The sequence below is a fragment of the Ornithorhynchus anatinus genome, chromosome 5 (genome assembly GCF_004115215.2).
Source record: "Ornithorhynchus anatinus isolate Pmale09 chromosome 5, mOrnAna1.pri.v4, whole genome shotgun sequence".
NCBI lineage: Eukaryota > Metazoa > Chordata > Mammalia > Monotremata > Ornithorhynchidae > Ornithorhynchus > Ornithorhynchus anatinus.
In genome coordinates, this window is record NC_041732.1 from 63,633,468 (window position 1) to 63,647,251 (window position 13,784).

The following is a 13,784-nucleotide window of genomic DNA, read 5'->3' on the forward strand; positions in this document are numbered from 1 at the left end:
GCAGCCTGATTTCAAGTGGCCTCTCCAGACTAATTTATGTGGGAAAGAGAGAGCCAGAAGGAGCAACAGCTGAGGAGAAGGAGAGGCTTGGGAGGAACAGCAGGCAGACACGAGCAGGGTTGATATAAGCACGTTTATTCACGTATAGTAGAATTACAAATGATGTTGGTGGGTTCTCTACAGCAGCATTTTCTGAAGGAGAGAAAATAAGTACAATGTTAATGCCTGGAGGGTGAGACACTGGGTTTCAGCCACTGCGCAGAAAGCATCAGATGGGCAGGCCCGAAGGTTTCTTTCCACTCATCAAACCGAGCTCCTCTTTTCTCCTTCCAACTCCCTCTATGAGCCCCTTCTCTGAAGCGGGGGGAATTGAGATGCCGGGGTGGGGGGAAGCTGGGGGGTGTGGGAGAGGGTAGGTTTGCTAGGGATTTCTCCCTTGGGAGCTCAGTGAGGAATTTCAGACCCTGAACCAGGCTGGGACCACAGGTTATAAACACACCCTGCACATCAAGATAGCACTCCGCCTAGCCTGGGCTGACCCTCTCCTCCCGGGAGGAAGCCCAGTGGTATCGAACAGGGAACCTGCTCTCTTCCACCATGCAGACAGCTGATGGAGAAGCTATTCACAGGGAGCAACTTTACAGAACACAAAGGGACCCTCACCCATGCATACAGTGTGTGGGGGTTGGGGTGTGAGCGTGTGGCCGGGGAGAGGTGTGGATAAGGGGTGGGGTGGGGCACACCCAGTTAAGAGACATTAAAACCCAGATTTGCATGATCAGAAGGAAACCCCAGAAACGATACATTTAGAATATTTCTCTCCAGCTAGTGCTCTCCATCTTGAGGGTTCATTTCCCTCAGGGCCCAGCTAACCCTGTTAAGTAGCATTTCTGTGCAGCAGAACCTATGCTTTGGGTGAGAGAAAAAGGACAAGAGATTGAGAAACGAATCCTGGGTTGCCATGTGTTGAGTGGGAATTTTGTTGGCCTATGGAGGGGAAAAGTTGAGCTTCACCCTGAGCTTTTACCCAGGATTTCCTGTAAGGCGATACCAGGGATAGGTAACTGAGAAAGGTTCCGCATAGAGTTTAGGCCTAAAAATGAACCCCCTTCATTCCCCCAACTGTCTGAGCACGATCAATGAGAGATTATTTCCCCTGGCAAGGAAGCAGACAGGCAAAGTACCCACCTCGTTGATCCAGTCGATGTAGGCGGAGACACGGGTAAACACTGTGGGTTTCTTAAAGGTGTTGCAGCCCAGCCCAGAACCGAAGCTGACGATCCCGTGCACTTCCCACGCCCCGTTATCAGCCTGGCAGTTCAGGGGTCCTCCGGAGTCTCCCTGTTTCAATAAAAACAGACGTCTCCTTTAACCAAGCAACTGTTACCAAGGCAACAGGCTTCATCTGCTTTAGAACACGGCTGGCTCTTTGTCTTTATGGGCCACCTTTTCCCTTCAGAAATAGTTCGGTAGAGGTGCAGGAAGAGTTTTGGACAGGCAGTTCAGTCCAGTACCCCCACATCTTCAAAGGAAATTGTAGTTCCGGCAGTGCTTTCTCCGCCCCCTGCCCCCGCCAACCCCTGACAAAAGGTCCCAAGCCTAAGGTTTCCTTGTCCAAACTTGGCGATTGGGTCGAGGGTGTCAGACTCCTCAACCCTGGTCCCAGAGGTCAGAGCTGGGGCCCAATAACTAATGTTTTGGAGGTGGAGGGAAGGGGACAACTCTTTCAAAAAACTCCTCCTTCCAACTACCTTTTCCTACCTTAGAGAAGCAGCGTGGCTCAGTGGAAAGAGCCTGGGCTTTAGAGTCAGAGCTCATGAGTTCGAATCCCAGCTCTGCCACCTGTCAGCTGTGTGACTGTGGGCAAGTCACTTAACTTCTCTGTGCCTCAGTTACCTCATCTGTAAAATGAGGAAGAAGACTGTGAGCCCCACGTGGGACAACCTGATTCCCCTGTGTCTACCCCAGCGCTTAGAACAGTGCTCTGCACATAGTAAGCGCTTAACAAATACCAACATTATTATTATTATTACCCCAGTGTTACTCTTCTGCAGTAGCCGTTAACATAATAGTAATAATGATGGCATTTGTTAAGTGCTTACTATGTGCAAAGCACTGTTCTAAGCACTTGGGAGGATACAAGGTGATCAGGTTGTACCACGTGGGGCTCACAGTCTTAATCCCCATTTGACAGTTGAGGGAACTGAGGCACAGAGAAGTTAAGTGACTTACCCAAAGTCACACAGCTGACAAGTGGAAGAGCCAGGATTTGAACCCATGACCTCTGACTCCCCAGCCCGTGCTCTTTCCACTGAGCCACGCTGCTTCTCTATATATCATCACAAATATCAGGCACTTTGAAAGCTAAATGCCAACCTTCCATTTTGAGGGCAGAGTTTTTAGGACATGATGGGGATCAGAAAGGGACAGACACTGAGAAAAAAAAGGCCAGAAGCCCACCATTTTGGGCCTGTTCATGGCTGATTGGAAGCTCTCGGATCTTTCCAGACTCTTGGGAACAGCAAAGCTGGGAGTGGGCCTCAAAAAATCCATGGTGAAAAGCCCTTTCCCCCGGAAGCTCTTGCCCTCATTTTTGTGAGCCCAGATGTGGTCCTTGGCTCCTTTGAGGACTGGAAACAAAGCCGTAGGCAGCAGTGGTGGTGGTGATGGATTTGGGGGAGATGGGCAGAATGGTCACCTTTCTCCTCAGGAGTCGGTTTCAATTGGCCGGAGGCCCCTTCTCTGGCCGCACCGGCCTAATTGGGGGCAGACAGGGGGTAAGCCCTCCCCTATCCCTACAGGGACTCACGTTGCAGCCCGAGACCACACCGTCCCCTCCGGCGCACACGTTAGTCTTCTTCACCATGATGCCCCACCAATCCATGAGGGAGCAGGTGGAGTGATCCACCACAGGCAGCAGGGCCTGCTGGAGGGTGTCAGCAATGGGACCGTTGGCTGGAAAGAGAGAAATCCAGTTACATGTGGGGAGGGTGCTCTCCCAAGCCCTTAGTACAGTGCTCTACACATAGTAAGTGCTCCATGAATACCATTACTTATTTGATTGGATGATGATGGGGCCTGGACAGAGTTCAAGCTCAAAGGCGGTGGGGAGGAGGAGGAGGAGAAGGAGGATGCTAAAGGCCCCCAGAGACTCAAGCTGTTGGGTCTTTGAGTACAATGCTGATGCATGTGCCCCAAGAGGTAATTGCAGAAGGCACGGGGACCCAATAAAAGAAGGTGGCTAGGCTTCTACCACTAAGAATGGGCTCCTAGTAATAATAATAATTATAATAAAAATTGTGGTATTTCTTAAGCACTTACTATGTGCCAGGCACTGTACTAAGTGCTGCAGTGAATACAGCAAATCGAATTGGACATAATCCCTGTCCCACATGGGGCTCACAATCTTAATCCCCATTTTCCAGATGAGATAACCAAGGCACAGAGAAGTTAAGTGACTTGCCCAGATTCACACAGCAGACAAGTGGTGGAGCCGGGGTTAGAACCCAAGTCCTTCTGACTCCCAGGCCCGAGCTCTTGGTTCTGGGGAAGAAGTTTCAGTTACTCTAGTGGGTTGTACCCCTGCACCTGCCCTGTTTTAGATCCTGGGGCATAGCAGGGGCTGTGGGAAGCAGGGTCAAGGGTGGTGGAATTTTCCTAAAAACCAGTAGGAGCTTTCTGCAGGAGTAGTGAGACGATCCGATCAGGAGTGTTGGGATGGATGGGCAGAGTGGGAACTGATTCTGTCTCTCTGCGGGTCCTGGGGTCAGGTGGGACCCCCGCCCCCCCCCCGGGCAGGCTATCAGTGATGGGCAGAGGCCTCTTTCTTCTCAGTCTGGTTCTGATCTAAACCTCAGAGAGGGAAGCGGAGGATTAACACGTTTCACCTTCCTATTTTGTAGCTGCACCATGATTGGACTAACGGGTTTTAGATGTTTCCTGTGCTCTGTGGCCCCAGGGATGGGGACTCTCCACTAGGTGAAAACTGTCTTTACCTGAGGTCATCTCTGGCTTCTCAGATAACTAGAACTCCCTGGGGCGATAACAGAGTTTAACCCTGGAGCTGTGAATTCCAATACAGTTCCACCTGGGTTGGCAACCACAGGTCCTAGGGGAACCCCAGCTCCAGCCAGGGAAAGACACAAGTTCCCATTAAAGTGTGAAAACCTAATTTCTGATCAGGGACCCAGACCTAGAGGCTTTCTGCTCTGGAATGGGAACAGAGGTGTCATTACAAAGTACAGAACTAGAAAAGATTACTTTGCCCTTCCTGGGCCACTTCCATCTTCATGGCAATACTTATGGGATCTCTGGCAATAATGCCCAGTGCCCACTGTCAGGAAGAATGTGACCATCTCCTGGGCACTTGGCAAACAATGCCAAGGAAGCCTGGGCTTATACAACTCGAGAAGGGGTATGAGCCTTGAGGGAGGCACCTGATCAGGGCTTGTACTTACTCGAGAGGCGGCCCCAGCCAGTGATGTAGCAGGGGAAATTGTGGGTCAGCAGGGAGTCCTTAGAAGGCAGACAGGCCACCTGGATGGTGTCACTCATCTCCACGTGCTCAGCCAGTTTGATGAGGGCGATGTCATTGCTGAAACCCAAGCCAGGCAGGGTGAGCACAGTAAGCGTTCAATAAATACCAGTAGTTACGTCTACTGGGAATTCTGGACTGGTCTAGGCCATTCTCGAGTTGAAGGAGGGCAGGGTAAGCAGGGAATGTCACTTCATCACTCAATCCATCAGTGGTATATTGAGTGCTTACTTGGGCAGAGCACTGTACTGAGTGCTTGGGGAAAGTACGATGCAATAGAGTTGGTAGACACAATCCCTGCCCACAAGAAGTTCATCCTTCCCATCTCACAAGCCCGTAATCTTGGTGTCATCCTTGACTCTGCTCTCTCATTCAACACGCATATCCAATCTGTCACCAAATCCCATCAGTCTCACCTTCACAACATTGCCAAGATCCGACCTTTCCTCTCCACCCAAACCATTACCACGTTAGTACAATCACTCAATCTATCTTGCCTAGATGACTACCTCCGCCTCCTTTCTGACCTTCCAACCTCCTGCCTCTCCTCACTTCAGTCCATACTTCACTCTGCTGTCTGGATTATCTTTCCACAGAAATGTTTGGGGCATTTCACCCCTTTACTCAAAAATCTCCAGTGGTTGCCCATCCACCTCTGTATCAAACAAAAACTCCTCACTATTGGTTTTTCATCACCTTGCCCCTTTAACCTCACCTCTCTTCTCTCCTTCTACACCTTAGCCCACACACTCTGCTCCTCTGATACTGACCTTCTTCTCACTATGCCTCCATCTCGCCTGTCTTGCCGTTGAGCCCTAGCCCACGTCCTACCTCTCTGGCCTGGAACGTCCTCACTCCTTAAATCCGCCAGACATTCTGTCTTGCTCTCTTCAAAGCCTTATTGTAGGTACATCTCCTCCAGGAGAACTTCCCAGACTAATCCCCACTTTTCCTCAGCTCTCACTTTCTTCCGTGTCACTCTGACTTGCTCCCTTTGCTCTTCCCCTCCCTCCCCACAGCACTTATGTATACTTGTATATATCTATGATTCGATTTATTTATATTGATGCCTGTTTACTTGTATTGATGTCTCCCTTTACCCCCCCCCCCCCTTCACCTCTCTTCAGCTAAGCCCTCTTTTCCCCCCTTTCCCTCTTCTCCTCCCCCTCTCCCTTCCCCTCCCCTCAGCACTGTACTTATCCGCTCGACTGTATATATTTTCATTACCCTATTTATTTTGTTAATGAGGTGTACATCACCTTGATTTTATTTATTTGCTATTGTTTTAATGAGATGCTCATCCCCTTGAATCTATTTATTGCTATTGTTTTTGTCTGTCTGTCTCCCCTGATGAGACTGTAAGCCCATCAAAGGGCAGGGACTGTATCTACCTGTTACCGATTTGTACATTCCAAGTGCTTAGTACAGTGCTCGGCACATAGTAAAATTGTCTCTATTGCTGTATTGTACTTTTCAAGCGCTTAGTACAGTGTTCTGCACACAGTAAGCACTCAACAAATATGATTGGATGAATGAATGAAAGAGAGCTGATTGAGTCTTCTAAAGCCAACGAGAATGAATTTCTCTTTGAGGCGGAGGTGGGTGGGCAAATATTGGAGGCTTTTGAGGAGTAGGGAATGGGTTCTCAGAAAAGGGATCAAGTCAGCAGAGTGAAGTAATGACTGGAGAGCGGAGTGACAGGAGGCAGGGAGGTCCGCGAAGAGCCTGATGCAGTCGTCAAGGCGGGAAATGATAAGTGCTTGGATCAGGGTGATAGCAGTTTGGATGGAGAGGAAAGGGTGTATCTAGTGACACTGTGAAGGTAATGCCTTAATTAATATCTTAAGACTTAATGACTGGGCCTCAGTTTTCCCAGCTGTACAGGGAAAATACTCCAGTTTGCTCCCCTAAAATAGCATGAGGACAAATAAGCCCTTGAGCGGGGAAGGGAGTGGGTAAGTAGGGAGAGGGAAGGTGATGGAACACAAAATAGCTGCACCACATTACTTGATTTCCAAAGCGGGCCTGTGAAGGAGTTGGGTGAAACCCAGCCCCAGAGCCCACCCGGCCAGGACAACAGGGTGAGCACCAACCCCAAGGGCGCTCACCGGATCAGCAAGGAGTTCCATTTCTCATGGACGAAGATTTTTTCTACGGCCACCACCTGGGAGCCGGTTTCCTCCTCCTTCAGGTTGCTCTTCCCCAGGACCACGCGGTACGTTTTGGCATTGCTGTTCAGATAGAGAGGGATACAGGTAGTCACAGCACTGCCCCCCACCCCACCCCTTGCCCTGCACAGCCTCCTGCTGCCTCACCTCTCTCATCATCACCTCTAAACACCAGCAGGAGGCTAGGGGGCTTTTGGGGCTCCCTTCCCTCCTGAAGAGATTACCAAGGTAAAGAGTTGTGTCCTGGAAACCCTGGCCCGTGTTTATGTGTGTTTGAGAGAGGTGCGTCAGTCAGTCCATCAATGAGTTGTATTTATTGAGCACTTACTGGGGGCAGAGCACTGTATTAAGCACTTGCGAGAATACAATAGAACAATATAATAGACACATTCCCTGACCATAGTGAGCTTGTAGTCTAGAGGTGGGTCTTGCTTTAGCCCAATGCACACTACCTACTGGCCCTCGCTGGCCCTCTTGCCCACTTTCTTGGATCCACTGATTGTAGCTGGGCCTCAAAATGATGCCGTGCTTTTGTTCCTATGTCTTTGGTGGTCCTGGTGTTCAGTAGAACTGACCTCCAGGGAGGAGGTGACCAAGGTCATCAATTAATAATAACAATAATAATAATAATAATGATAATGGTATTTGTTAGGCACTTACTATGTGCCAGGCACTGTACTGGGCTAGATTCAAGCAAATTAAATTGGACACAGTTCCTGTCCCACAATGGGCTCACACTCTTAATCCCCATTTTTTACAGATGGGGTAACTGAGGCACAGAGAAGTAAAGTGACTTGCCCACGGTCATGCAGCAGACAAGTGGCAGAGCCAGGATTAGAACCCATAACTTTCTGACTTCCAGGTCTGGGCTCTATCCACTATACCAGGCTGTTTCTCGCAATGATATTTATTGAGCGCTTACTATGGGCAGGGCACTATGCTAAGCACTTGGGAAAGTGTAATATCAAAGAGTTGGGAGAGTCAATCCCTGCTCTCGGGGAGTTTACATTCAAAGGGGATCATTTCTGACGGTCCCAAAGCCACAAACAGTGCTTATAAATTAAGCTAAAAGAAACTATTTAATTTGCTCTCATAGCCTCTTTCTCATCATCCACACACTTATTTTGTTGGGTTCTGTCACTCTGAGGATTCTCGAGCTCTTGGCTCACTAGCCCGGGGAAGGCAATGAAGGGGTGACCTGCAAGCAGCAAGTTTATCCTGTAAATATTGTAAATGTAACCCCGGCTATTTGTCACATTCTGATGAGGTGGGGAAGGGACAGACGCATAACCAACATAGGACTTCAAGAGCCCTTCCCTTGTAGAAAACAGAGCTCAGGTACTGGGGCTCCTGCCTCTTCCCCTAAATAATAATTATTATGGTACTATGTGCCAAGCACTGTTCTAAACACTGGGGTAGATACACGTTAATCAGGTTGGACACAGCCCCTGTCCCTCATAGGGCTCACTCTCTTAATCCCCATTTTACAGATGGGGTAGCTGAGGCCCAGAGAAGTGAAGTGACTTCCCCAAGGTCCCATAGCAGACATGTGGCAGAATGGGATTAGAACCCAGGTCCTTCTAATTCCCAGATCCGTGCTCTATCTACCAAGTTACCTGATGCAGTGGGCGGCTGTGAGGACATAGTTGCTGGCGATCAGGGTTCCTCCGCAGGTGTGGCCCCAGGCATCGTTCTTGGAGTACTGGAGGGAGATCTGCCAAGGGGGAAGAGTTGGGGGAGAGGGGACGGTGTCACTTGGGGGTCCCGTGGGCCGACGGGCCTGTGCCACCCACCCTGCCGTGTTCTCCATGCCCTACCTGCCAAGGCCAGCTGTGGGGCTTGGCGTCTTCTCCTCCGACCACTCTGGCGGCGATGTTGGGGTGGTAGGTGGGAATACCGCAGCTGTGGGCTGGAGAAAACCATGGGAGAGGCCCGAACAGAATTAGGCAGGCGAGCGGGGAGCTAGAAGGAGGGGGTTCCGTGAAAGATAGGTTGATTAAGTCAGCCCAAGTCAAATTGTAGAAGTTGAGGCCACGGGACTTGACCATAGGAGGTCAAACTGGCTGTTGGGTGCCATTATTATTATTATTGTGTAAGCTCATTATGGGCAGGGAACATATCTGCTAATTCTCTTGTGCTGTACTTTCCCAAGCACTTAGAACAGTGTTCTGCACTTAGTAAATGCTCAACAAATATCACTGATTATTGCTATTATTATTTGTAAAGCTCCTACTTTGTTCCAAGTACTATACTAAGCTCTGGAGTACATACAAGATAATCAGGTTGGACACAGTCCCTATCCCACAGGGGGCTCACAGGGTAATGGTGAAGAAGTACGGTATTTAATCTTCATTTTACAGATGAGGAAACTGAGACAGAGAGATATGACTTTCCAAAGGTCACACAAAAGACAAGTGGTGGATCTGGGATTAGAATCCAGATCCCCTGACTCCCAGCCTGTTTTCTTCCCATCAGACCACACTGCTTCTGGCTCGGCTTTACCTTCGCCAGGGTGGCCTTTTCAAAACAGTCAGTCAGTTGTATTTATTTACTGCTCACGTGTGCAGAGCACTGTACTGAGTGTTTGGAAGAGTACAGTATAACAGCATAACAGGCACATTCCCTGCCCACAATGAGCTTATCGTCTAGAGGGGGAGACAGACATTAATATAAATTAAATAAATAAAATTACAGAAATGTACATTAGTGCTGTGGGTCTGGGAGGGGGGATGAATAAAGGGAGCAATTCAAGGTGATGCAGAATGGAGTGGGAGAAGAGGAAAGGAGGGTTTAGTCAGGGATGGTCTCTCCGTGAGCCTTCAATAAGGGTTTGAAGGGGGAGAGAGTCATTGTTAGATGTGAAGAGGGAAGGCGTTCTAGGCCAGGGTCAGGAGGTAGGCAGGGAGGTGGGTGAGATCGAGTTACAGTGAGAAGTTTGGCATTAGAGGAGTGAAGTGTGTGGGCTGGGTTGTAGTAGGAGAAGAGTGAGGTGAGGTAGGAGGTGGCAAGGTGACTGAGTGCTTTAAAGTCTTTGGTTAGGATATAGCAAACAAGCAGAGAGCAAAACAAGTGGTGGAGCCGGGTTTAGAACTCAGGTCCTTCTGACTCCCAGGCTGTGCTTTATCCCTACACCACACTGCTTCTCTTTGAGTTTCTAGTCTTGGCTCTGACAACTTCTTACCTTGTGTGTTTTGGACCAACTGCTTAACCTCTCTGGGCCTCAGACCCCTTAATGGAGTCTAATCCTCTCCCCCCTTTATTTCTTCTACAGGGCTAGCACAGGGGATTCTGGCACCAAAGAGACCAGGGAACACCAAGGCCGAAAAGAGGATTTAGAAGTGATCACTTTCATCCCCTCCCCCCTGCAGCTTACCATAGCCCAAAAGCGCCGTTAGGATCAGGAAGCTGAGCATGGTGATGGTGCTGAGAGTGCAGTGGATGGTCCAGGAGCCCTGTGATACTTATAGACGGCTCAGCCATGCTGGCAACCAGCCCAAGGCCAATGTGAAGCCAGCCACCAAGAAACCCCCAGATAAGGTGCTCTGATGACGTTTACAGGAGTTATTGTTTAATTGGGGCAGGGCACGAGGTATTGGAGAGGAACGAAAGCCTTGGTTTGGTGTTGGTTTTTTTGCTGAGTTCCTTTCCTGCCAAAGGAATGGGTGCCTAAGAAATAAATTTTTGGATTACCAAAAGAACCACCACCATCAGGCTTAGTAAATCTTAAAATTTTAGAGTGTTCACTCTCTTGTTCTCACTCCATCTTTCTTGCTTCCTCTTTTTCTTTCGCTCAGCCTTTGCCTGGGAGATTAAACCTCTGGATTCCAGGCCTAGCGCTCTGCTACTGACTCACTCTATAACCAATCAATCAATCAATCAATCAATGATATTTATTGAGTTCTTACTGTGTGCAGAGCATTGTACTGTTTGGGAGAGTACAAGTGAGTTAGTTGACATGTTCCCTGCCCAAAGAGAGCTTACAGTCTAGAGGGGGAGAGAGACCTTGATTATGCCACCTTCCTCCTTTTAGTCTAATTTTCCCTTTCTGTAAAATGGGGAGAATGACCCCTCCCCTCCCTGCCTTTCCAGGGAAATGATGAGATGATGTCTGGGAGGTGCTTGGGGGTCACCCAAAAAACCAGTAGATTTTGTTATCAAATTTAACCTCTGAACAATTTCCAAAGTCAAAGACCCGCTGAGGACTTCAAGGGAAACTTTATATGGAGAAAATTTGTCCCATTTTCTTGCAGTTTTGTGTTATCCTTCCTTCAAGTTTTTAAATCTGAATATTTAAATGATGTTGGGGATCACTGGTGCTTTCAAACTCACTAGCTTCATGAGGAATGTGGCCTTGTGGAAAGAGCCCAGGACTGGGTTCTAGTCCTGGCTCCATCTCTTGCCTTCTGTGAAGCAAGTCACTTAATTTCTCTGTGCTCAATTTCCTCACCTGAAAATTGGGATAAAATGCCTGCTCTCCCTCTCTCCTAGACTGGGACCCCCATGTGGGACAGGAACTATATCAACTCCAGGAAGTAGCACAGTGGTATAAGTAAGTATTTAATAAATATTCTTATTATTTCCATTGCTGGTTGTCAAAGAAGATTATTTGCAGTCACAAAAGGTCAGTCTTCTTCCCTAGGCCTTTCAGATGGACATTCTTCTTTCCTCTTGGCATTAGGCAGAGATGTGCCTTGTAAAACAGACACTGTCGTGCATCCTAGAGCTTGCTGCATTTCAGGAAAGTGGAACAGGAAGCAATCTATCTCTGCTTAACATGAAGTTGGTTCAAAAAACCTTACCAAATACAAGCCAGAGTACAGAAATGTGCAAGAGGGCAAGAGAACCTCCATGTAGTCTACTGGGATCAGTCAATCAGTCAGTGGTATTTACTGAGTGCTTACTGTGTGCAGAGCACTCTACTAATCGCTCAGGAGAGTGCAATACAACAGAATCAGAAGACTCATTTCTTGTCTAAAGCCAGCTCACAATCTAGAGGGGACCAGACATTAATATAAATAAATAATTTACGGTTACGTATTTAAGTGCTGTGAGACTGAGGGTGGGTAAATATCAAGTGTCCAAAGGGTAATAATAATGATGATGGCATTTGTTAAGCACTTACTATGTGCAAAATACTGTTCTAAGCCCTGGGGGAATGCAAAGTGATCATGTTGTCCCATGTGGGGCTCACAATCTTAATCCCCATTTGACAGATGAGGTAACTGAGGCACAGAGAAGTGAAGTGACTTGCCCAAAGTCACACAGTTGACAAGCAGCAGAGCCGGGATTAGAACCTATGCCCTCTGGCTCCCAAGCCCGGGCTCTTTCCACTGAGTCACGTACAGATTCAACCATATAGATGACACAGAAGGGAGAGGGAGTTGGGAAAAAGAGAACTTAATGAGGCAAGACCTCTTGGAGGAGATGTGTTCTTAGTAAGGCTTTGAAGGAGGGGAGAAGGGAAGGGAGTTCCAGGTCAGAGGGAGGATGGGTGAAACGGGTCCACTACCCTGCCTAATCCATTATTGTTTGAACTCCTTGCCCTGTTCAGTAAGCATGCCATAAATTCCACTGATTGATTGATTCCAACTCAATGGCTGGCATCAGATGTCAACTGCACTTTCTGTCCTTGGGTCCTGCCCCTGCTGGTTTCTTCCAAGGGGTGAGTTGGGAGGAGAAAAACCAGAAGGGGAGAAAGCGCAGTAGTTTAAAGGACGAAGGCCCTGGGATACCCAATCAGCCGCCATTCTAAGAATCAAATCTCTCAATGATAATTTTGGTATTTGGTAAGCATTTACTATGTGCTAAGCCCTGGGGTAGATACAAGATAATCAGTTTGGATACAGTCCCGGTCCCACTCAGGGCTCACAGTCTTAATCACCATTTTCCAGTTGAGGGAACAGAGGCCCAGAGAAGTGATGTGACTTGCCCAAGGTTACATGGCAGGCAAATGGCGGAGCCAGGATGAGAACCCAGGTCCTTCTGACCCGGGCAGGGAATGTATCTGTTAATTCTGTCATATTGTTCTCTTCCAAGCACTTGGTACAGTTCTCTGCATAGAGTAAGTGTTCAATAACTATGACTGATTGATTGATTGATTGACTTCCAGGCCCATGTTCTGTCCACTAGGCCATACTGCTTCTCTTTCCTCCACGTTCCATGTCACGGGCAGAGGGGATCACCGAGACTGCTTCTCCACCCAGGGGTCTGAAGTTTTTGGCCACCACACGCGGAATGAATCCGCCTGCCCCTTTGCCTGCCCCCCAGCTCCTCATGCAGCACAGTCTAGCGCGTAAGCTCTTCATGGGCAGGGAATATGTTCAATAATTCTGTTGTATTGTACTTGCCCAAGTGCTTAGTACAGTGCTGTGCACATAGTAAGTGCTCAATAAATACCATCAATCAATTGATTGAACTCGCATGAGTTCATGGGGAAGGGGAGTTACTGAGAGGGTTGCCACTCTGACTATTCTTCCCACCCGGATTCCTTTGCACACTGGCTCCTAAGTGCTCCGATGCATCCATCTCTGACCAATTGGACCTGCTCTGCCTTCTGCACATGCTCCAAGGCCAGATTAGCAAGCAGCCCAAAACCCGAAGGATTTCACGGTTAAAATGTTTTATTTCCTATCTGAGAAGAACGAATACATTTCTGTATAAAGACAATTCCCAGACATTCACTCATTCATTCACTCAGTCGTATTTACTGAGTGCTTACTGTGTGCAGAGCACTGTACTAAGTGCTTGGAAAGTACAATTTAGCAATAAAGAGAGATAATCCCTGCCCACAACGGGCTTACCCTCTAGAAATACCTGGGAGTGCCCAAACCTCTGAAAAAACTCAGGCCATGACCAGCTCTGATAACCCTTCAATCTTCCTCCTTCTCTTCACTTTCCCAGTGGGATCAACTCAGTGTGCCCTTCTTAGGGGTTCATCTACCTCAAGAGGAACTGTGCCCTTCCTAATTAACTTGTAATAATAATAATTATGGCATTTGTTAAGTGCTTAACTATGTGCCAGGTACAGTACTAAGCGCTGGGGTGGATACAAGCAAATTGGGTTGGACACAGTCCCTGTCCCA

The 13,784-nt window shown here is 48.3% G+C and overlaps 1 protein-coding gene across 1 annotated transcript; it reads right to left on the minus strand.

Annotated features, from left to right (window-relative positions):
* Positions 1–116: 116 nt before the first annotated feature.
* LOC100082025 (chymotrypsin-C) lies at positions 117–10,115 on the minus strand. The gene is made up of 8 exons (XM_029065962.2): positions 10,076–10,115; positions 8,520–8,611; positions 8,319–8,416; positions 6,643–6,765; positions 4,458–4,594; positions 2,810–2,955; positions 1,189–1,341; positions 117–192 (listed from the first exon to the last, which is right to left on the minus strand). Exons 1-8 carry the CDS (start codon positions 10,113–10,115, stop codon positions 178–180), a joined length of 804 nt encoding a protein of 267 aa, XP_028921795.2. The 3' UTR covers positions 117–177.
* Positions 10,116–13,784: the final 3,669 nt, after the last annotated feature.